The sequence below is a fragment of the Leptonychotes weddellii genome, chromosome 6, assembly GCF_054177405.1.
Source record: "Leptonychotes weddellii isolate Sample4059 chromosome 6, ASM5417740v2, whole genome shotgun sequence".
In the NCBI taxonomy this organism is placed as follows: Eukaryota; Metazoa; Chordata; class Mammalia; order Carnivora; family Phocidae; genus Leptonychotes; species Leptonychotes weddellii.
Genome location: NC_138374.1, coordinates 33,636,926 through 33,661,715, shown reverse-complemented (window position 1 = coordinate 33,661,715; position 24,790 = coordinate 33,636,926). Strand labels below are relative to the sequence as shown.

The 24,790-nt window shown below is 42.0% G+C and overlaps 1 protein-coding gene across 4 annotated transcripts in view; it reads right to left on the bottom strand.

Annotated features, from left to right (window-relative positions):
* SLC16A12 (solute carrier family 16 member 12) overlaps positions 1-24,790 on the bottom strand; it is a 74,247-nt gene that overhangs the window by 10,941 nt on the left and 38,516 nt on the right. For 2 of the 4 annotated variants that reach the window (XM_081823893.1, XM_081823891.1), the window contains exons 2-3: positions 13,787-14,036; positions 2,562-2,665 (exon numbers count right to left, since the gene is read on the bottom strand). In XM_081823893.1, the coding sequence (XP_081680019.1) occupies positions 2,562-2,665; positions 13,787-13,896 (214 nt within the window). In that variant the 5' untranslated portion in view covers positions 13,897-14,036. Of the gene's footprint in view, positions 1-2,561; positions 2,666-13,786; positions 14,443-22,692; positions 22,891-24,790 lie in introns of those variants that run through there. The other 2 variants (XM_081823892.1, XM_081823894.1) reach the window with 2 other exon arrangements.

Sequence of the window (24,790 nt, the reverse complement as noted above, 5' to 3'; positions counted from 1 at the left end):
TTTAACAATGTGTCAGAACTGTGCCGACTGCCAGGCTTATAGAATATTAATTAAAGCTGGGACATACTGAGGAGAAACTGAAGTTCAGGGGAATATGGCATGTCCAAGATCACCAAGAAGTACCGCTTGGGGCACTTGACACCAAGTGCAGCGCTATTTCACCCTCTTACTCTGTCTCCTTGGGCCTCCCAGACTGATGGCAGGGGAGGTGGGTGGGGAAAGTATGTGAATTCTTTCAATGGAACATGCTGATAGCAGTACTCCTAGTAACAAGATCAGAAGAGCAAGTTCTTTGGGTATCCGTGGAGTATAATTTTGTATTGATCAGGTTGAAACTGGGGCCTGACTCAAATGTACATGATGGAACCAGTCATCAGCCTGATGTCTCCTGTCTAGTTAACAGTGGCTGGCTGTATGTATAACCTCTGGAAAACAGGAAGGAGCGAACCTCCTGAGAATATATATAATTCTATCGGAAAGTAACAAAATTTAGACCAAACTCAATGAAAAATGGTTTTTTTGTCTTTGTTTTTTTTTTAAAGATTTTATTTACTTATTTGAGAGAGACAGAGAGAGAGCATGAGAGGGGGGAGGTCGGGAGGGTCAGAGGGAGAAGCAGACTCCCTGCCGAGCAGGGAGCCCGATGCGGGACTCGATCCCGGGACTCCAGGATCATGACCTGAGCCGAAGGCAGTCGCTTAACCAACTGAGCCACTCTGGCGCCCTCAGTGAAAAATGTTTACTTCTCTGTTTATCAGAGGGCAAAGTGCCTCCAGTGAGTGTCCTATATATGACTCTGCTGGCTTTTGTCTATCTCCTGAACTCAACTAATGTTGCCAGGTGAGCAAGTGGGTACAGGATAATTGGATACAACAGGCCTGACCCCTCGCATGCCCTCAAGTCCTTGAATTTAAAAATGCTACATCTAACATGACCCTGCTTTAACACACAGTCACTGTGATCATGTTGGTCACCAAAGGCCATTTATTCCTCTTCTGGGGATTATAAATATTCTCCAAAAGATAACAGTGAGGGAAATGAGTCACCTGTGTCCTCTGAGAAAGATAAACATGGCTCACCCACTTGGCATGTTCATACAAAGGCTGTGACTAATAATGTGACCCTGAAAACAAAGTGACTGTCTAACTGATTAAAAAAAAAAAAATCCCTTAAGACCTTCCAGTGTTATCAGTAGCCAGAGTCAACTTAGCCTTCTCATGAAACCTGCTTTTAGTCCTAGACTTGCTCTCAAATTCCTCCCAACAAAGGAAATACATTTCAGTGCAATTCAACTGATTCCTGAGTATGTACATTTTTCTAAAAATAAATATGAATCAGTACCTAGAATGGAATCAGTTGATTTATTTATGAGTTATTGAATAATATAGTATTTCCCTTCTGCCACCAAGACATGGCCTGAAGAGATAACAGTGTTTTTTTTTAATACTAAGGATTCATCTAAATGAAATGATTAAATGGGCCTAGACTGCATATAGGTCATTTCAACTGGATCCCAATCTCAGAAACTCTCTAAGACATTAATATAATAACATTGGTTTAAAATGTTCAAAAAGAGGGCGCCTGGGTGGCTCAGTCGGTTAAGCCACTGCCTTCGGCTCAGCTCATGATCCTGGAGTCCCAGGATCAAGTCCCGCATCGGGCTCCCTGCTGAGCAGGGAGTCTGCTTCTCCCTCTGACCCTCCTCCCTCTCATGCTCTCTCTCTCTCATTCTCTCTCTCGCAAATAAATAAAATCTAAAAAAAAAAAAAAAGAATAAAATGTTCAAAAAGAAAAATCTCAAGGTTAGTTATCCTCTATTATGTAGGGGGATTGAGAGATTCCATGAGTTTTGAGACTACTCTATACACCCTATTTGTACCCTTGGGGTTTCTTGAATGAAATTATAACCATGGTGAGTGTGCTTCTCTCATGACTGCACCATTCTACCTTCCCTCATACTTTTCTAAGAATGAAGGTTTATGCATGAAAAATGAAATCCATGAGCCCAATTTTGAACCTTTGGGAAGGGAACAGAATGAAAACAAGCCTTGAGATGTGATGCACATATTGTTGGCACTCGTTTAAGGAGACTGCATAGAAATGGCTCACAGTGCTATCCAATGACTGTTTACATGACTGGAGAATGAGGGGACCATAGCATTTAGAAGAGGGAAGCCAAGCATATACTGTATGGTTAACTGCTTCCCAAATCAGGAGGAGTCCTGTGATGCCCAACACCCTATCTCATTATGGGAGAACCAAATAATATATGTCTTTTTGGGAGTATTAACTACCTGTTCCATCTGCCATCAGCCAAGACCATTAATTCCAAGAGCATGTCTGGTTGGGTTTGGCTAAAAGTAGGATTGGTCTTTTCTTTTTATATAGTCTTAGCCAATTTTTATACTTGATCTTAGCCAAAAGGCTGAGAAGCAATAGTCTTAGCCAATTTTTAGCAAAGCCTTCCTACTCAGAAAAAAACTGGTAAGCAAAAGCAGTGGAAGGTGATTGTCATGTACAGTTCAAGAGTAACCAGTCTATCCCTGGTAAGTGATACTCACCACAGAGCATGGTCACACAATCTACAATGGAATGGATCCAAGCCGTTTGTGCATAATCCTGAGTGAAGTATGTCTGGAACTCCACAAAAAAAATTGAAATACATCTGAAAAATACAATGCAAGCATTTTATACAAAAAAAAAAGAATGAACATGGATCTAAACCACAGCTTCAAATTCCGGGTCAGCTGTTTGAATCTCCGTAGGCTTTAACTGGTTTTCAGTGGTACATTGCCAGACCATAGTAAGTGGGAAGTCAGAAGCTGTTGGGCCGTCTAAAGGATAAAACCAATGTTCATGCACTGGAAGGGCTTCTGAAGCCAAGTGGATATAAGGATCACTGCTGTAGGAAAGGTTTTATGGAAATGATGGCAGGTCAAAAACATGGGTTCTCATTTATCTTAATATTTTACTAACAACTGTAACTTCTAAGAGGTTGTTATACAAGTTAAAATTTGACAATTAAGAGTTATACATCACCCAGCAATTTCAGTTCTAGGTTTCAACAAAAGGTAATAATCAAATGATGATAATAATAGCAATAATAGACACACATAAAAGGATGTATGCTGGAGAACTATTTGTAATAACCAAATATCCTAACGAACCTATTTGCCCATCAATAAGGGACTGGCTAAATAAATTTTGACTTATCAATAAAATGAAATATTTTAAGTGTTAGAAAGGATGATTTGATATGTATTTATTGATTTGAGAATAAATTCATAATACAATGTTAAGTAAAAAAGTAAGTTACAAAGGAGTTTATATAATCAGGCTTATTTTGATTTAAAAAACATAGTTCATATAAATAGAAAAAGGCCAAAGCATATAAACCAAAAGTACTCTGTCATTACATGTGAATGGTGAGATTATAAATGATCACTCTAGAGAGAGAGAGAGACAGACATACAGAGACAGAGAAACTTCATGTGAAAATTGTTAATTACTTAGGGAAAAAAGACATAAGTGATTCAGGAGCGAGAGTTTGTACCACTGAACAACTTGAAATGAACGTCATACAGATCAGCAAGTTTCCCAACTCAGGGCAGGAGGTTTCAGTACTCGGTGACAGCAAGGGTGAATCAGGCCTTGATGGGGATGAGATAGGAGGTCATCAGTCTCTTTGGGGAGGACCACAGTCTAACTCATCATGCTTCAGCAGCCCACGGTAACCTGTTATTTCACTCTTCCTCCCCTCTCCAGTTGCTGCTGGATGTGAAGGTGGGTGATGGAGAAAAAGAAGAAGGAAGAGAATCAGGTATAACCAGGACAACTGTGTTAGGCAGGTCCGGCTTTACCAGCTTGCATCCTCTGCATTTGCACAGAATCTGGTACTCAGAAGTATAGAATTTCAGCTGTAGTGGTCTTAAAATTCCTAACAATTTTATCTTTGAATTTGTGTTTTGTAAGCAAAGTCCAAAGGAACAATGGGGCATGCACAGGACCAGAAGAGATACACACACAAGATGTGTTTGCGATTCTTTGCCTTTCCATTGACACGTGTAGTATTAGAGACATAAACTCTGGTAGACTCCCAATGTGTGGGAGTTTGGTGAGACTCAGAGTGAGCACAGGGAAAGGTACATCTGTAACTGAGTCAGGGTTGGGGTAGAGAGGCCATGCTTTTTTCAAACCAAAACTTGCTTCAAATACAGAAAGAAGGCAATGGTGCTCTAAGAAACACAAAGGAGGATTCCTATATCCTTTCCTACTCAGGTTATGCCTCAGTATTTTACTAGCCAACCACTTATATTGAAAATGATGGCACGGAGGGAAAGGGAAAGGGAAGACTACCCACAGTTCCTTTCCTTTTCCGTCTTTCCTTACTCACCAGGAAGTGGAAGATACAGAACGTTGATAGAAAGTGCATGCACTCACGTTGTTGTGAATGGCAAGATTTCATTGTTTCTGATGGCTGAGTAATAGTCCATTGGGTATATATATGGGTGGAATTAGAATGTATTATGCTAAGTGAAATAAGTCAGTCACAGAAAGGCAAATACCATATGATTTCACTCATATGTGGAATTTAAGAAACAAAACAGATGAACATATGGGAGGGGGATAAAAAAGAAAAAAGAGAGAGGGAAACAAAACCGTAAGAGACTCTTAATGGCCCAGAACAAACTGAGGGTTGATGGAGGGAGGGAGGTGGGGGATGGGAGATGGGGGATGGGCATTAAGGAGGGCACTTGTGATGAACACCGGGTGTTGTATGTAAGTGATGAATCACTGAGTTCTACTCCTGAAACCAACATTGCACTGCATGTTAACTAACTAGAATTTAAATAAAAATGGGGGGGGGGAGAAAGTACATGTATCAAGAAGTGAAGTAAAATCAGTAGAGTTTTTTGTGCAGGGTTCCCCCGATTCCGGTGAAAATGAACTACCTATGCAGGCACGAGCTCCAGTGATTCCACACTGGAGTTAAATACTCACATTTGCGTTCAAAACTAGTAAGGCAGGATATAAAGCTGAATGGTAAATTCATGCTAGCAAATTAATATTTCCATTTTTCGGGCGCCTGGGTGGCTCAGATGGTTAAGCGTCTGCCTTCGGCTCAGGTCATGATCCCAGGGTCCTGGGATCGAGTCCCACATCGGGCTCCCGGCTCAGCGGGGAGCCTGCTTCTCCCTCTGACCCTCTCCCCTCTCATGCTGTTTCTCACTCGCTCGCTCTCTAAAAAATAAATAAAATCTTAAAAAAAAAATATTTCCATTTTTCTTTCCTAAGAACAACTTTGAACAGCAAATTAAGAACTCCACGAAAAATTGAGGGGGACCAATGAAGAAAGGAAAAACTTTCTACTTCAGCACTTTTTTAAAAAAGATTTTATTTATTTATTTGATAGAGACACACAGTGAGAGCAGGAACACAAGCAGGGGGAGTGGGAGAAGGAGAAGCAGGTTTCCTGCTGAGCTGGGAGCCTGATGCGGGGCTCGATGCAGGGCTCGATGCAGGGCTCGATCCCAGGACCCTAGAATCATGACCTGAGCTGAAGGCAGACGCTTAACAACTGAGCCACCCAGGCGCCCCTCTACTTCAGCACTTCTAACAGCACTATTTTGTTACCTTTCGAACAAAGGGACCTGCATTTTCATTTTGCACTGGGCCCTGCAGTTATGTTGCGGGTCCTGGGGATGGGAAAGGGAAAAGGGGTGCTAAGTACTAAGTCCCAGCAAACACTGGACTGCAGTCTGATGCACAGAGTACAGAGTAGCCCACACTTGTGGAAGGAGGGGATGGAAGCTGGATGAGGCAGAGGGAGAGGCCAAGTTGTGATGCAGGACTGACAAATCCTCCCCAATCCCAGAGGCTCTGTGCATCTCCCTCGATCCATCCCGGTATGTGGGTGTCCCTGGAAAGGCGTGCTCTCGGGAGAGGTAGCCCTCCTGCGGGTGAGGGGGAGCCCGTGGGCACTGACAGCTGCAGGTGGTCTGCTGATGGACACGCTGCTGCTGACGCTGTCTGAGAGGCACACCTCTGTGATCACCGCCCTGAGTACCGTAGGTGATTATCTGTCACAGGGTGTAAAAAGTAGCCCTTCTGCATCTACTGATTTAAGAAGCCAGACAACATGTTGCAGTGGATCTGATGCTAGATGAATCATTAGATCAGCGTTTGGAGTACTGCAACACAGTCATAGGTAATGATATGCAGAATAGTGACATAAACTACCGGGCTGATCATTTGCATTTCAATTTAATTAAAATATTGCAGAGCTTTTTTAAAAGCATGAATTAACTGCAACACCCTTAATCTAGTTTTAATTCAGTGCAACAGCAACAAAAAACTCTGTGATGTTTCTTAAAATCTTTTTGTAAAAGATGTATTTATTTATCTGAGAGAGAGAGGGTGTCTGAGGGGGTAGGAGTGGGGGAGGAAGAGAATCTCAAGCAGACTCCCCACTGAGCGTGGAGCCCTATGTGGGGCTCGTTTTCACAACCCTGAGATCATGACCTGAGCCAAAATCAAGAGTCAGATGCTTAACTGACAGCCACCCAGACACCCATGTTTCTTAACATCTTAAAGATTGCTTGACCAGCACTAAAAAGTCTATTATTTTCTCCTAACCACAAGGACTTCAATTAAAGAGAATAATAACTTCTTGGATATAGCCTCATTTTTTAAAAAAGATTTTATTTATTTATCTAGAGAGAGAGAGAGAGCGTGTGCGTGAGGGGGGGCAGGAGGGATAGGCAGAGGGAAAGAGAGAGAAACCCAAGCAGACTCTGCTCTGAGTGTAGAGCCCAGTGCAAGGCTCGATTCCACACCCCAAGATCATGATCTCAGCCAAAATCAAGAGTTGGGAGCTCAACTGACTAAGCCACTCAGGTGCCTCTTGGATATAGCCTCATTATCAAAATTGTTAAGTCATCCTTAGCCCAGGCTTCTCAATGCAAGTACTGCTGACATTTTAGTCATATTGTCCTGTGCATCAAATAGAGTTTAGCAGCATCCCTGGCCTTTAGCCCAAATGCCTCCAAACATTGACAAATGTCCATTGGAAACCAAAATCAGCCTGGTTGAGAATCTACTCTGTGGTCAAGTTTTACTTATTCTACCTTATACATATCTCTCAAATGCCTCCACATCTCTGCATTCCCCTTATTCGTAATTCATGCCAATACCTCTCTCCTGGACTGCAGCCCAAACCCTCCCAACTATTCTCCCTGAACCCACATGGCTGCCTTGGGTACATTTTACACTCAGTGGTCAGAGTTACTAGAACACGAAATATATCCTGATGCTTCAAACTTTTTAACACGACTTCTGAGATCCTGCATGAGCTGGCCCTTCTCAGTGTCTCCCCCAGCTCCCCACCACTATGCATTACTCACTTCAGTCAGACTGAATGCTTTCCATGACTCTCCACACACCCCCATACTCTTTCACACCCCTGAGCATCAAAATTTGTCTTCTTTCCTAGGATGCTCTCTCAGCCTCCCTCATTCTTTTAGTCTCAAGATAACAGTCAACTCCTCCAGGAAGGCTGAGGAGGTTTGATGCCTGAGTCTGGGTTTGATGCCTCTCTTAAATGTTTACACGACACGCGGGGCACTTACCACATGACAGGCATATAGCAATCCCCTTTGCATGTGTTTGCATTCTCCACTAGACTGCTGCTCTGTGACAGCAAAGGCCATGTCTGTCTTGTCTTGCACTTAATCCCAAATATCCAGTACACCACCTTTCATGTACTGGGTGCTCATTAAATATCGTTCAAGGTTCGAGGTATTGAAGGAAGGAAAGAAAGAAGGAAGGAAGGATTAGCATTGGTAAAGAAGTGACTGGAAGCTGAGGAAGTAAAAAAGGTTGAGTAGCAACTTCAAGGACATAAATGAGGGAAAAGGAGGAGGAAGACTGGATGGTGGCTACCCAGGAAGGTGTAGCTACAAAAAGTAGAGTAGAGATGTGAAGAATCTGAGTTCGTAAGACATTCGAATTAGTAGGAAGGAAATGCAGAAGCTGGAGAAGCAGCAGCCTAAGAAAAAAGGGTCCCAGATGATGATGACACTTTGCAATTGTAAATCAGGCTCTTCTCATCACGAAATCATTCTGAGGGATTTATTATTTGTGCGACTATGTTTGTCTCTTGTGGCTTTTTTGTTATCTTGTTTTATTGCTGTTTTGTTTTCTGCTTGATGGTTTTCTTAACTGACTTGACTAGTCATATCAGTCAAACATTAGGTATGTAAAATTCAAAAATAACACCCAAGATTCTTATCTAAACATGTCAGCTGGTTTGCCAGAGGTAAAATTTAGTAACCACGAACATGCTTCTGATGGACTGTGACTTTCATAAAATATTGTATAACTTCTTATTTGTTCTCAAAAGGGAAAACTTTTCAAATGGTAAAAGTTCATGATTTATGGCTTCTAAATATAGGTGCGGCCTTAAAGAAAACAAATGTTATCAGGAGCACATGGGCTTTTCATTCCAGAAATAATTTTTATTGTCCTTTGGAAAATTTGTGCATCTGACATGTCAGGAAAGCTGGGTCCTGATCTCTGATCCTCACACTGAGTAACTGAGAATTTTTTTTTTAAAGATTTTATTTATTTATTTGAGACAGAGAGAATGAGAGACAGAGAGCATGAGAGGGAGGAGGGTCAGAGGGAGAAGCAGACTCCCTGCCGAGCAGAGAGCCCGATGCGGGACTCGATCCCGGGACTCCAGGATCATGACCTGACCGAAGGCAGTCGCTTAACCAACTGAGCCACCCAGGCGCCCGTAACTGAGAATTTTGATAACGCTTCCCCATCTATTAAATAAGCAGTTTGATAAACATAACTGGATCAGCCATAATGCATTAAATCAGGCTGCAGTAGCAAACAACTCCTAACATCCTTCAGGGGTTGATAGGCTCTATTCCTAAGAATGAGGAACAAATTATTGGGGCACCTGGATGGCTCAGTCGGTTAAGTGTCTGCCTTCGGCTCAGGTCATGATCTCAGGGTCCTGGGATGGAGTCCCACTCTCTACTCAGTGGGGAGTCTGCTCCTCCCTCACCCTCCACCCCTCCCCAGCTTGTGCCTTCTCTCTCCATCACTCTCTCTCTCTCAAATAAATAAAATCTTAAAAAAAAAAAAGAAACAAAATATCACCCAAGTGTCATCTGGTATGAAATAACATTCTCAAAGACACTTTCTCTCAAGGGGCCAACATGCCTACTGTCTCCACCTTGCCACTCTGCTATAAAATTCTTCTTTGGCTTCTAAAGAGCTGGATGCTGACAACATCTGGTTGGTCAAGACTTTCCTCTGATTGATGCAGTTGTCCACTACATCAGTGCAGGAAGTGATCCACTGGACAGTGCAGCCTAATAGTTGAAAGAATTACTACTCACTCACCATGTGACTTTATTTTTTGTTTTTGCAGCTCTTTAATTTTTCTTATTAAAGTAAATGTGTATTATTTGTATGGTTTTCTTCTGATTTTTATTTAAATTTTAGTTAACATACAGCGCAATGTTGGCTTCAGGATAACCATGTGACTTTGCATATCATTTGACCTCTGTGTGTTGTTCCAAGGACTAAATGATTTAATGAATGAAGAGTGCTTGGAACAATGTTAACCTGCACAGAGCAAGGACTCAGCTAACATTAGCTATTACTAACAGGAATTCAGCTGTTGTAAAAGAGCTCCCCAATCCCACAGGACTGTAGACATCTATTGCAAATAATAGGTCTATAGCTGGAGGCTTTCTTCGAACATTTAAATCAACTATTGCTTTTCAAGTCAACTCCAACTCAAGCTGTCAGTTTACAAATAGAATGTCATGTAATTTCACAATGAAACATGATTCTTAAAATAGAGAATGTTTGCTAATAAGATATCTTGAAGAAAAACATAAGTAATCAACACACATTAATGAACAGAGAGAGAAAAGAAATAAGAAGGACAGCTTTAATGGCCTGGACAATTTAAGCTTTATGTAAATTTCACATGGAAGGCAGCATCATCAGTTACAAGGCAAGAGCTGAAATATGATTTTAAAGTGGCCTGGGTCATGACGGTAGCATCGTTCATAAAGCAAAAACCAGGGAACAATACAAAAGTCCTTCAATAAAAATGTGTTAAATAAATTATGCTCACATCCTCGTGATGGAATTTTAAGCATTTATTTTTCAGTGCGGTAGAACTGCATACGCTGATATGGAAAATTTCCAAGAGATATTATTAAGCAAAACATAGTTCAAAACAGTATGTATAATATGAAAAGAATATGCTTTATATATGGATATAAGTTCTTAAAAATTTTGGGGGGCAGGTCTGAAGAAACGATTAACAAGGTTAACTTTGGGCAGTGAAATTGGCATTCAGGAAGTGAGGAGAAAAAGACTATTTTATGCATCTCTGTATTCAAATTTTTACCATCTGGATGTATGGCTTAATTGTTTTTTAAGATTTAGGGGGCCTGGGTGGCTCAGTCGTTAAGCATCTGCCTTCGGCTCAGGTCATGATCCCAGGGTCCTGGGATCGAGCCCCGCATTGGGCTCCCTGCTCAGCGGGAAGCCTGCTTCTCCTTCTCCCACTCCCCCTGCTTGTGTTCCTTCTCTCACTTTGTCTCTCTCTGTCAAATGAATGAATAAAATCTTAAAAAAAAAAAAAAAGATTTATTCATTTAGCGGCGCCTGGGTGGCTCAGTCGGTTAAACATCCTGTGCTCGAGCCCCCCGCAATGGGCTCCCTGCTCCTCGGGGAGTCTGCTTCTCCCTCTGCCTGCCGCTCCCCCTGCTTGTGTTTGCAACTCTCTCTGTCAAATAAATAAATAAAATCTTTAAAAAAAAGATTTATTCATTTATTTTAGAAAGAGGGAAAGAGAAAGAGAGCCAGAGGATGAGCAGAGGGGGTGGGAGCAGGACAAGGAGACTCCCTGCTGAGCTCAGAGCCTTATTCCCAGGACCCCGAGATCATGACCTGCGCCGAAGGCAGATGCTTAATTAGCTGAGCCACCCAGGTTCCCCCCCTCGCCCCCAGTATGGTTTAATTTTTAAGTATACAGTTTAAATAGGAAAAAAAAAAAGACTTAATTGCCTAATAGGCACTGATCCTCTGCATTGACAAATCACCCTTGCAGTTGCTTTCCTTGGCCCGATCGCCAGTCCTCTTGGCTGCTGCGTGTTCATGACATTGAGTTCCAATGCTGGCTGTGTCTTCACACTTTTCTCCTCTGAGCTTAATTCTGCTCAGCTATGCCCCTCTCAGCCTCTCCCATTAACGTCTGATAAGAGGTCTTCACCACCAGCCACAACCCTCTCCTGGTTTCTGGCTAAACCTGTAGCAAGTCAGGAACGGGGGCTGCCCACTGTGATCACAAAGTGAGCAGCAGATGAAGTGCATGGACCTGATGCAGCTGGAAACCTCTTTCTCTTGTCATTTCTTCCTGCCCAAATGCTACCCATTCTTCAAGACTTCACTCCAGGGACAACTTCTCTAGAAAGCCTGCCCTGAACTGCCGGTCAGAATGAACCCCTCTCTCACCAGTGTTATTTTACACTCTGTTTTTACCTGATGTATATTTAGCACATTTTGATTTGTATTTCAGTTATTTGTGCCTGAGTCTATGGGGTGGTGTTCCAACATCTTTGTGTTTTCAGAAGCGCCTAGATAGAGCCTTGTCCTCAGTGAATGTATAGTTATATATTAGTGAGCCTGATTTCTATTAAATCAAAGTTGAAAACTTAAGGGTACAACCTAAAAAAAAATGCAAGACTTTCAGCCCTTGGTGACAGTCACGGGTTCCACTGGCAAATCCACTGTGACTGAGAAAAAACTGAGATTCAGTGTCCTGCCAAACAAGACAAGCCACACAAGATGCTAAACGAGCATTAAAGAACATCAGTAAATTAGTGTCTTTGCTCTAAGTCCTCAGTTTTCGACAGACACCTACCCCAAGTTATTTCCACAGTTCCAGAGGACAACACTCAAAGAATCCACATATCTCCCAGCCTTAATGTGTAGTTATTTGTACATGACTTGAGGATGACCACTCTCATGACTAGTTAGCAACAGGACAGGGAGGGTAGAGAGCCTCTGTCAGAAGAATTTAGAAGCAGCTGTCCCCTGGCCCCATGACTTCTCATTACTGGACGTGACAACCCTGTGGAGATTAGGAAGTAGCTTACCTTAAGACAATGATGCCATCACCAAGGCAATTTTTAAAAAACCTATGTCTGGTAAGACTATGCTGTTCAAGAAGAGAAGGTGCAGAGTGTTTGAGGGGGCAAGGAACTGACCACGGAGCTTCCTCAAAGTGTCTACATCTTGGAGCAGGACAAAGGTAAATACTGAAGCAAAGTCACTTCTCGAAATGCAAAGGCACCGAGAAAGGACATGTGTGTGGATATACACATGCATATGGAAGATCAGGCAGAAGTATGGTGTGTGTATGAGAAATAAGAGGATAGGAAAACACCTGGTTTGTGTTGGAAGGAGTCGATGGATTATGTGCGCACATACAATAGCAAATACACAAGAAGTTAAAAAAAAAAAAAAAAGACTAGAAATCCAGTCCAGTTCTGTCCCAGCAGACCAAAACTGTGGGTAAGTCACTTAACCTTTCTGAACACCAGGGTCCTAATCTATGACATGGGGGTAAATAAGCCTATTCTGCCTAAACTGCATCATGAAGACTCCACTACCCGAAAGATATCGACCTGAGCCCTCCTTATAAAGCGCTGAACTCACTTCCAGAACTTTCCTGTCATGGAAATGATGGAAGCTTCCACATGTAAAAACCAAGAGATTCCTTTTTAACTCTAAGACTCCTACACCCAGAACACAAGATCCGTGATATAGATGGAAGAAAATTCAGACTCAATACCAATCACATCATTTTAAATGAATCTATAATTTTTAAAATGATACATAATCAACCAACCTTTATTGTAGTAAAAACAAATATCTTGCTTCTTTCCTGCATTATATATTGTTACGGGGGGAAACACTGATGCTTTTATGAAGGATGTCATCAAATAAAATTTTTAGGGCAAATTACTTTGTTTCACTGCTGAAGGTGCATTGTCAGAAAAGAACAAGGAGTTCTACTTGAATGAAAGCACATGCAGAAGAAAGAGCTAGCATATGCAGATTTCAAGCATGCACTTATTCCAAATATAAAGATGAGATGAATGAGTTCCAACATATACAGGTGTAACTCAAGCATATTCAACACTACACCCTTGGATAAAAGAAAGAGAGAAGAAATGAACAAGTGAGAATAAGAGAAGCCTGTACTTCTACTGTTACTTTCCTTCAATCTAGAACTTAGCCTCCAGCACCATGGTCAAGTGTAAAATGAAGCAGAAGAATTTAAATTCTAGGTTTGAAGCTTCCAACGGCTCAGCATCTGGTGAGTCAAGAGGTTTTCAAGGATTGTTTGGACCTTATGTATTTTTCTTTTCTGGGATGAGCTGCTTATGAAAACAAATGGCTGAAACAGCCATAACATTTAATCTAAAAATGCCCTAATGCTCCAGGTTTCTGTGCCAGATATTACAGAAGACACCACTATCCAGGACTTGCAAGTGTCAGAAAATCCCATTCCTGGCAAAGAAAAAGACATCCAAACAAAGGAAACACACACACACACACACACACACACCATGCACACACACACATATTTTCACAATGACAGGTTCAGAAATAGAATGAAGCAGACTTAGAAGAAAAGACAAGCCAGATCATCTTAATCAATGATGAAGAGAATCCCACCTACCTGGTGACTGCCCGGGTGCAGATGGTAACAAGGAAACAGCCAGCCACGATCATCCAGCCCCAGCCTCCATCGGGAGGAGAGGTAGACCGAACTCTAGTTCCTTTGGCCATGGCTTCAATTATTTTTTCTTCTTTCTTGGGTTACTCCAATAGCCCAGTTCTGATCCTGGAAGAGATTTGCTGTCCTGTGACTTCCTCTTGGCATTCAAGATTGGCATGGAATGCTACCTGGCACATAGGTTATTGGCCATCTAAAACAAAAAATCAGGATATATTTGTATTTTATTTTCATACCCAAAGGTTGATTTTTCACTTGACAAAAATGATCATTACTTTCCTGTTAAATATGATTATTTGTAACTATGAATGCTGGACTGAGGCAAAGACCATTAGTTGTTCTTGGTACCCATTCTCCTTCTTTTTATTAAGAGATCCTCCCAAAATTTAGCCAAATCCATGTCCACCCAGTTTGATACCATATTTCCTAGCTTCTCTTGAAGGCAGATGTGGCTTCTCTTGTGGTAGATTTAGTCTAAATAAAAGGGATGGAAGAAAAAGTGATGCACCATTTCTAGTTCATGAGCTCAAAGGCAAAGGCACTTTCCTAGGACTTCCACCACCCCCTTTCCCATAGACGAGCATGGATGTGGGGGTGAGACAGCTTCACCCACACAGACCAGGACGGCTCCCTGGGGGCTGGCAGAGCTACAGGGTAGAAGGAGCCTGGGTCCCCAGATGATGGTGGAGAAGGGCTGCCTCTCCAGCTCTGGACTTCACAGACCTCTACACCATTACACAAAATACCAAAAAGCTTCTGTTTTATTTGAGCCTCTGTGTTTTGGCGTCTCTCTGTTAAACAGCTTAGACCATGTCCTACTTATAACACCAAATGAGTCTGATAGTAACTTCTTTGGCATTTCTGACTAGCAATGCTATAATTTTTATTTTTTTATTTTTAAAATTTTTTCTTCAATGCTATTATTTTTTAAGTGTGTAATTAAGGCAAGAAGAGAATGACAAATAAATGAATCAGAACAGAGAGCCCAGCAGCAAGTACATAATAATTCAATATAACTAAATAAGGTAGCAGAGACTGGTGGAGATAAAAAGATTACTCACTATATCATGTTACAACTCTCCCTCTAGTTCTTAACCTTCTAGATAGGTCAATGTTAAATGCAAAAAAAAAAAAATCATTAAAAATCTAGGTGAAAATATAGGCAAATATTTATCTGATATCTAGATAGAAGAAGAAGGACTCCCTGAGACGTAAAGTAATGTAACAAACTCAGAGGAAATTTTGGTTGATTTATCTAAATTAAAATTTAACATTTCTACATATCATAAGATGTAATAAATAAAGCCAAATGATAAACCATAGACTTGCAAAAAAAAATTAGCAATACATGGTTCAAAGAAGTAATATCTGCAACATTCATTCATTCAACTACCAACACTCACTGAGCATCTACTAGGTGCCAGGCAGTATTTCAGGGCACTGGGAATCCTTATGGTGGGCAGACTCTAAGGTACTCCTATAGTCCCGTCTCCTGTTGTTGTTTTTTTTTAAAGATTTATTTATTTATTTATTTGACAAAGGGAGAGAGCATGCACAAGTGGGAGGGGGTGGGGCAGAGGGAGAAGGAGAAGCAGACTCCCCGCTGAGCAAGGAGCCTGATGCGGGGCTCGATCCCAGGACCCGGAGATCATGACCTGAGCCGAAGGCAGATGCTTAACGACTGAGCCACCCGTGCCTCCTGTTGTTCTTGACTGTATATAATCCCTCCCCTTGAGTGAGGGTGGGACCTGCGACTTGCTATTAACCAGAGTAGGGCACAGGTGACCGGACATGAATCTCATGTTGTGTAAGACTCAGTCTTGCTAGAAAACTTGCTCTCACTCTCCTGGTGGCCTTGAAGAACAAGCTGCCATACTGCACACTGCCTATGGAGGGGGCCACGTGGAAAGGACTGTGGGCAGCTTGTGGGAGCCAAGGACAGCCTCTAGGAGACAGCAAAAAGCTGAAGTTCTCAGTCCTACAACAAAAAAGAAACAAATTCTTCCACAACATCCCAAGTGAGCTTGGAAGCAGATTTTTTCCTGGTAAGCCTCCAGTTGAGAACACAGCTTGGCCGACATTTTGACTGTAGCCTGTGACACGCTGAGCCGAGCACCCTGTTAAGCCATCCTGGATTCTGGTCCCACAGAAACTGTGATATAAGGTGCTTCTTAAAGTATTCTTTAGCATGTCAAACAGGCTTCTGAATTATAGTTAGGGATGAATTGTTTGAGAGACAAAAATAAGAGTTTGACAGATCCTTTTTCCACTGGATGGAGCAAATTACTCAGTTGTTGGTATAATTTGATTATGATCACCAGACGAAATCCAAGGTAATATTAATTCAATGAAACATCATTTCAAATATGACAAAGCATGCATTATTTGGAACACAGCCTATGTACCACTTGGTAAATTATGGGCAAACCAAATGAATACAAATTTTTAAAAATTTTTTAAGGATTTTATTTATTCATTTGAGAGAGAGACAGAGCACAAGCAGGGGGAGAGGCAGAGCGAGAGGGAGAAGCAGGCTCTCTGCCGAGCAGGGAACCTGATGCGGGGCTTGATCCCAAGACCTGGAGATCATGACCCAAGCCAAAGGCAGATGCCCAACCGACTGAGCCCCATGAATACAAATTTTTTTCAAGAAAAGGCTCACAGTAGAATCTTGCAGTCTTTAAAGCCACCAGAACAAACTGGCAGCCTGTGAGTTCAGAGAGCAAATACAGAGCAAAGATAGTGAATGGGATTCATTCCCTCATAAGAGAGGCCCCGAGAGCTCCTTTACCCCTTCTGCCACATGAGGACACATCATAAAGAAGGCTGTCTAGGAGAAAGGAGATGGGCTCTCACCCAAAACAATTCCGCCAGCACCTTGATCTTGAACTTCCCACCTCCAGAACTGTGAGAAATAAAGGTTTGCTCTCCAAGCCATTCAGTCGAGAGTAGTTTCGTTATAGTAGCTTAAATGGACAAAGACCCCTAAAACTTTAGATCTCCCAATTCTCTTGAGAAATTGTAAGTGCTAGAGATACCAGTCAGGCATTCCTTTGTGGCAGCTATCAGAGGGAGTGAAGGAGAAGCACATTCCTGGATAAGGCCTGTCTTCCCCACTTCACCCTGTCCCTGACCTCCTGTCCTGTCCTACCCCGCAGTCTCACTCACACACAACACCTGACAGGCCCCTGCAAGCAACAGCTTCTCTACTTTTGCCAATACCACGTTACCGTAAGTCAGAGTTCCTTGAACAGCCAGCTGTGAGTCACATTCATGGGATGCGTTATGTCTTGCGCTCCCTCTCACAATTTCAATGTGACCAGCCTTCAAATTCTACCCACACCTGCGTGCGCACGCACTCACGTGCGCACACACACACACGCGCACACACACACTGAAATAACTCACTGCTTAGACACATAAATAGGTGCCAAGTGTCACGAAATGGCAGAATCAATTGTACGAGTAAAACAGTCAAAGCTCAGAAACCTCTGCCTTGGTTTAGTTCTAGCCTCTTCATAGTTTTTCCTTTAAAATAACCCCAAGGTTAAGCTGTTTTCCAACTGAAGACTGTAAATCCACCAACATGTAAATGTCCAGTATCTGGACCATCCTCAGTCAGTGCAGCCCAGTGCTGTTCAGGAATGCTGAAACAGGGGTGCCTGGGTGGCTCAGTCGGTTAAGCATCTGTCTTCGGCTCAGGTCATGATCTCAGGGTCCTGGGATTGAGTCCCCCTTTGGGATCCCTGCTCAGTGGGGAGTCTGCTTCTCCCTCTCCCTCTGCCACTCCCCCTGCTTGTGCTCTTTCCCTCTCTCTCTCTCTGTGTCAAATAAATAAAATCTTTAAAAAAAAAATGCTGAAACAGGCAGTGAAATGTACTGCAACAGACCAAGAATTAGAAAGTTATTCAAATTCTTTGAATAGTAATCTCATTGCTGGGAAGTTATCCTAAGAAAACAACTTAAGAGAAGATGGACACTAGGGGTGGAAAATAATAGTTGCATTATGAATAATATATAAAACAGAGACAACTTAAGTGCCCAACGACTGGGAAGTGTTTCAAGAGTTATGACACATGAACAAATGGAACAGTATCCAATCCTTTAAAACCATAAACAAGAAGATAATACTGTAATATGGGAAAACATCTATGATGTCATGTTAAGGCAAAAAGAAGTCTCTAAAACTGTGTGAGGAGAAGCTAGGTAAAACTTATGTAGAAGTTGTATATTTGCAACTATCGCAAAGAATAGAAGGATATGCAAAAAAGGTATACAGTTGCAAAGATGATTCAAAAAGGTATACAGCTGGGGGGCGCCTGGGTGGCTCAGTTGGTTGGGCGACTGCCTTCGGCTCAGGTCATGATCCTGGAGTCCCGGGATCGAGTCCCGCATCGGGCTCCCTGCTCGGCAGGGAGTCTGCATCTCCCTCTGACCCTCCTCCCTCTCGTGCTCTCTGTCTCTCATTCTCTCTGTCTCAAAATAAATAAATAAAAATCTTAAAAAAAAAAAAAAGGTATACAGCTGGTATAATTGTTAGGAATCATTTTCAAAATTGTATTCAATACCATTTTATATGTATTTTTCTTAGATAGTTCAGGTCTACTCCTACGATGAAAAAAATATGAGCACAGACATTTCCTTTGTATAGTGTCTCAAGGACTAGAAAGAACCGTATCACTTATTGAAACAACACAGTGAAAATTAGGTGATTGTTCAGTAGAGGACGTGATGTACGTAACAAGCCCCAGCAAAATGAAATGTTCCGTCTCATTACAAAAATCTTAAGCATCATTAACTTTTCCTTTGCCTCTTGTGTCTCCAGATGATTCCATTTTCATTTGTTTTAGTTGAGCAACCGCTCTTTGGCATTCCCACATTTTATGAGTTAAGAACCAATTTGTGTGGATCTCCCAAAAAAATTCAATTGCAAGAATCCAAATGAGGGAGGTGAGTAACATGCCCAAGCAGCGCTGGGCTGACGGCACCGTGAACAGAGGTCTGTTGTAAGTTAAAGTCGACCTGGGTAAAATCACAGAACCGGGAACATTCTCACAGGGTTCCAGGGTGGGGAGAAGCAGCTTTGAAAGCATTGGTAGGCGGTACCACGATTCATAATTCCTCGTGAACAGACCCACTTGAGCCTCACAAGCCTCAGAGACAGGTGCTGTTTTCTCCCGTTTGTGAGGATGAAGCTGAAGCCCAGAGGAGTGAAGGGACTCACCTGGCAGTGCTACATGGACATACAGGTGGAGACGAGAGACCCTCACAGATTTTGGACAGTGCGCGCTTGCCCATCCACCCTCCAGATTTCCAAACGGCTATTGGGCACTGCTCTCAACAAGCCATACAAACAATGGTAAAGCTTGAGCACCCATTCGTGTGAGTGATCATGACAGAAGAAAGGGGGAGGAAGCCCACAGGCTAACACAAGGGTATACTGACCAAAAAACCACTCGTGTTTCTTTCAAAACAGGTCATTTAATAGATTTCTATGTATTCAGAAGAAAAGCACAGGTTAGACAAGGCTAACGTAGTTTCATGGAGACTTTGGAGCAGCCTGCACTTCCCCTAGGATATTAGCCTGCACATTCTTATAAATAATTAACTGCCCTGATATGGCACAAATATAAGAAAAAAGTCCTTTACTGAGTTAATAGTATACCGAAAACTATATGCAAAGGAAACGTTTCATGTTACCATCAGGTAATTCTTCATTTTACTAATCAGCCTCCAATTTATTTCATTTGACATCCAACCACTAAAGTATAATTGCATTCTGCATCTCATTCTGGTTTCAGAAAAACCTTTTTGGAACAAGAGAGACTCTATATCATGATGTTCTTCTAAGATTACTCCTTAATAGTACAAATTAGGATATATGCTCATTTTCACATCCTCCTCCTTGCTTTAAAAAAATCTAACCATTTGCAAGGGTGCCTGAGTGGCTCAGTTGGTTAAGCATCTGCTTTGGGTTCAGGTAATGATCCTGGGGTCCTGGGATCAAGCCCTGTGTTGACTACCCACTCAGTGGGGAGTCTGCTTCTCCCTCTCTCTCTGCCCCTCCCCCCATTTGTGCTTTCTCTCTCACTCGCTCTCTCTCAAATAAATAAAATCTTTTAAAAAAGTTTTTGTACTATTCTTACAACTTTTCTATAAATATGATATTATTTCTGGGGTGTCTGGGTAGCTCAATTGGCTAAGCATCCAACTCTTGATCTCAGCTCAGGTCTACGATCTCAGGGTCCTGGGATCAGGCTCCCTGTTCAGTGGGGCGTCTGCTTCTCTCTCTGCACTCTGTCCCTCCCCACTGCTCATGCTTTCTCTCTCTCTCTCTCTCTCAAATAAATAAATAAAATCTTTTTAAAAAAATCTAACCATTTGCAAAGAATTCTTGCTAACAATCAATAACTTTCCAGGAAAGCATTGCATTTGTGGGGCAAATCCTTCATATTGTCCTCCGTAAAGTTTTCTGAAGTGATCTCTTCTGTCCGTAGAAGACTTACGTACCTCTTACGGTCAGTGTGCTGCTACAGAAAAATTGACAGTGGTCCCGGAACCACTTGTTTTGTTAGGGCTCCCAACACTATCTTTCTTGCTCTTTCCTTCCTCCATTCCCTTTTACTTCCAGTGCCTTAACCTTTAGCTGTACCCTTCTTTATAAATTGCTTTGCAGCCACAAAACAGATAAAGGTATGTGGGGGAAAAATATCAAGGGCGAGAATTAAGACCATTGGGTCTAAGTGACATGACGTAGTTGTATGACCCTGTGCAAATCACTTCCTCTCTCCTACCATTTCCTAATCTCTAAAACCAGGGAGTTGAATTACTGTTTATCCTTCAAACCAGGTGACTGATTATTAGGTATCTCTTCCCTCATGTGTGAGTTACCTGGTCAACCAGGCACTCTCAGTAAACCGATGGTTCTACTCTTTGTTTTTACTTAAGAATCATGAAATTTGCCAGTCTCTCTCATTTTTGAGGCATTTCTAAAATATTCCTGTACTCTAGATAGTATTTTTGGAATATCTCTTGAGGTATTTATTACCTTTTGTTGGCAAGCTGGTTTTTTCTCCCTGGCCCCCTTCTCTTATTAAGGCTAAGCCAAGAAGTTTATTGCTGTAAGAAACAAGAAGACGAGTCCCATCCATAATAAATGCATCCATAAATAAGGAATCATAGGCTTGTGCTGAAGGGGAAGTTTCTACCGCACAAAGGGAAAGTAGTTTCCTAATTTCTCACCATACCACTTATCTACCTCTGGTCAAGACTTAAGAGAATTGGAAGTGCAGCCCTGAAAAACCTAGGCAGCCCATCACTCTTCCTTTTAAAAAACCTTTCGCCCTCCCTCTCTGGGTAGTCTTCTACAGGACACAGTGAGGACAGAAGCCAATACCTGGAGACCAGCAAGATGAGTGTCACCCGCAGAATGCCTAGACACCAATACCGAGGAAAGCTCTGCTTAGGCCAATGAGAACTCAGGGACCTACATGCCAACCACCTCATCCACCATTACTATGAGGACACATGAGTTCTCCCCTAAGCCAGACAGGCAGAAAGGAGACAGAGGGATAAATACCACAGAAAGGAGAAACAACACTTACTTAGAGATTAACCTTGGATTTAACTAAATATTGATCCAAAACAACTGAGCTAAGATGAAAGCAAGTACTTTAAACTGGCAAAGACTGCTGGAAACTTTTCAAAATTGAGATATAATTTACACACACCCATTTTTAAGTCTATGTTTTGATGACTTTTGACAATGTATACACTCACATAACCATAACCACCACAACCAAAATAGAGAATATTTTCCTCACCCCAAATACTCCCTCATGCTCCTTTGCAGTCAATATCCACCAACCTCAGCACCACGCTACCACTGGTTTGCTTTCTATCCAATATAGATTAGTTTTGTCAGCCAAGAATTCCGTAAAAATGGAATCACACAATATGGACCATTTTGTTTCCAGATTCTTTCACTCATGATAATGTTTTAAGATTCATCTAGGATGTTGTATCTGTAGATTCCTTTTTATTGCTGAATAGTAATCTGTATTATGGATATACTGCAATTTATGTATTCATCTGTTGATGGACATTAGGGTTGTTTCCAGTTTCAGACCATTATGAACAAAGCTTCTGTGACATCCATATATATGTCTTTACGTGGACATCTATTTTCATTCTCTTGAGTAAATATGTAGGAATGAAATTGCTGAGTCATATTGTAAGTATATATTTGACTTTAGAAGAAACTCCCAGACTGTTTTTCAAGATGGCTACACAATATTATGAGTAATATATTAGAAGTCCAGTTGTTCCAGCGTGTAATGGATTTTCATTGTAGTTTTAATTCGTGCTTGCCTGATGACTAAGAATGTTAACCATTTTTTTCATGTACTTATTAACTATTCATACATCTTCTTTTGTCTATTCAAATATCATGCACATTTTGGGGGGTTGTTTGTCTTTTTATTGAGATATAAAAATTCATTATATATTGTCAATACAAGTCCTTTGTAGACATATGTATTACAAATATTTTCTCCCATTCTGTGGCTTGCCCATTCATTTCTTAATGGTATGTTCAGAAGAGCAGAAGCTATTAATTTTGATAAACTGGAATTTGTTATTTTTTCTTGTGTAGCCATCAAATGTATTTCTATATATTAGTGGCGAGCGATTACATATTAAAATTTAAAAATACCACTTTATGGTAGCATCCCAAACCATGAAATGCCCAGGAATAAACTTGGCATAATATTTGCATTACTTTTCCACTAAAAACTACAAGACAGTGCTAAGAGAAATTATAAATGCCTAAGAGAGAAAGAGAGAGATACCCTGTTCATTCCATGGAAGATGTCGAATCTGTCCAAGTTGACTGATACTTTCAATGGCTGGGAATCACAGAGGACACCATGTGCACCACAGGGCCATCTTCCAAGTCTGCTAGGAGGATTCCAACACTTTTCCGCACGGCCTTCAGAGCAGTGGAGCGGTGTTCTTACAGACTTGTAGCCTGGGGCGAGCACACGATCTGAAAAGGACCCAGTGTGGAGGGAAGTTAAAGAAACTCCTCTGGCGGCTTGGGTTTGAACAGTCTCTGGCCCAGGGAGCCAGCTATTTTTTCCATTTGGAGTCTCTGGGTCTTAGGGATGCCTTCTACTGCATATGGATTTATTTATTTTTGTTGCTCAATGGTATTACACATGTGCTATGAAAAATAATATTGCTCTTAGTAAAGAAAAACTAGTGATTTGCTTTTTTCCCCTCTCCTTTCTGCTTCTCTCTGCTTAGTCCTCCCACGGATCCTGGTAACAGGGGAATAAATAACTACTGACTTCACCCAGAAATTTTGGGGGTGTCTGTCGGACACCTTTGAGCATTAAACTGAAACACTGACTTCCAGTAATGAAGCCGTCCGAGTTCCTACACTGGGTGTGAGACTTTGGGGACAGGAATACTTTACATAAGACCTAGAATAAACAGCAGAGCAATTTATATGGTCTACAGAGAGGGAGAAAAGGGTACAACCTGTGATTCATGTAAGACGCAGAGAGTAGAAAGCACCTTCTTTCCCTCCCTGCCCAGCTGCTACCCCACAGAGCTGCTGATTCTAGGCAACATCAGAAAAATGCTTACTTCTGCGTCTAATAGTTTGTTGACGGTGCAATTCAAAACCAGGTGCTTGCCCCCAATTACCGTTCTCTGCAGTGCTGGAGTTCTTGTCTCTCCTCTTTGGAAGTGCACGTAGAAGAAGCGATAGGCCTGGGCTCTAGCCCTCTCTGATAAAAAGTATAACATGCAGTCAGTGATGCCTGCGCCTGGAACAGTGTCTGGTATAAAGCTGGTGTGGCTCAGTGAATAAATTCTTGTGTCTAACTCCGTGGGCTTGCAGAAGTCTTGAATTCTAATTTTGCACTTAGAGCGTATGGAATTATTAGGTCAGAATATGTTCTATCAGAGGCCTCTCGGCTGCAGAGGAGAAGCTTGGGGCTTGAGATGCATCGCACAGAATCTTTCTGTTAGTTCACAGAGAGCCTTTTATTGAAGAACAGTGCTGGCTGTTTATACCACAACATTTTCCACACTCTGTAATCACGGCTACCGCTATGTTGTTGGAATGGGAAGGCAACCAGTCAGATATTTCAGTCGGCTAGAAGTTAACCCCTCGAGTCATGCAGCGTTGTGGAGAACTGGTGTTTGAAAGCCAGCGCAGGCAGAACTCAGGTCTGCACGGAGTGTGAGCTCCCTAAGAGTGGGGGACCCTTGATGCTTCAGTGCCTCAGACACTGCCTGGAAGAGAACAGGCACTCAATAGACATTTAGGGAACGAACATCCCCAATTCTCGAGTTCTGGACGTTTTCTCAAATCACATGGGGAAGGGGTATGGGGAGCTTGAGGGATGGGGGCAAGAAATTACCCATCCATTCTTTGTTCTTTTTATCCACTATCAAACCAGATTAACCAGCTTTCCCAGCATCTGGGTAACAGAGCCTTAAGTGAACATATCTCACTGAGTACACCAGCATGGCCAGGCCCTGCCTCCAGACCAGGCCAAACCTGCAAACATAACTTCACTGCCAGTGTAATGGAAAAACTCGGATTTTTCCTTCCTGTGAAGGGAAAATCCAGTTCTTCCCTACTATGTGTTTCTCTCCCGTGAGTCTCCTTTACTGCTCACACAAAACACTTCACGTCTGACACTTCAAGTCACCCGCACACCAAGAAGCAATTCTTTTTTTTTTATTCTTATGTTAATCCCCATACATTACATCATTAGTTTTAGATGAAGTGTTCCATGATTCATTGTTTGTGCATAACACCCAGTGCTCCATGCAGAATGTGCCCTCCTCAATACCCATCACCAGGCTAACCCATCCTCCCACCCCCCTCCCCTCTAGAACCCTGTTTGTTTTTCAGAGTCCATCGTCTCT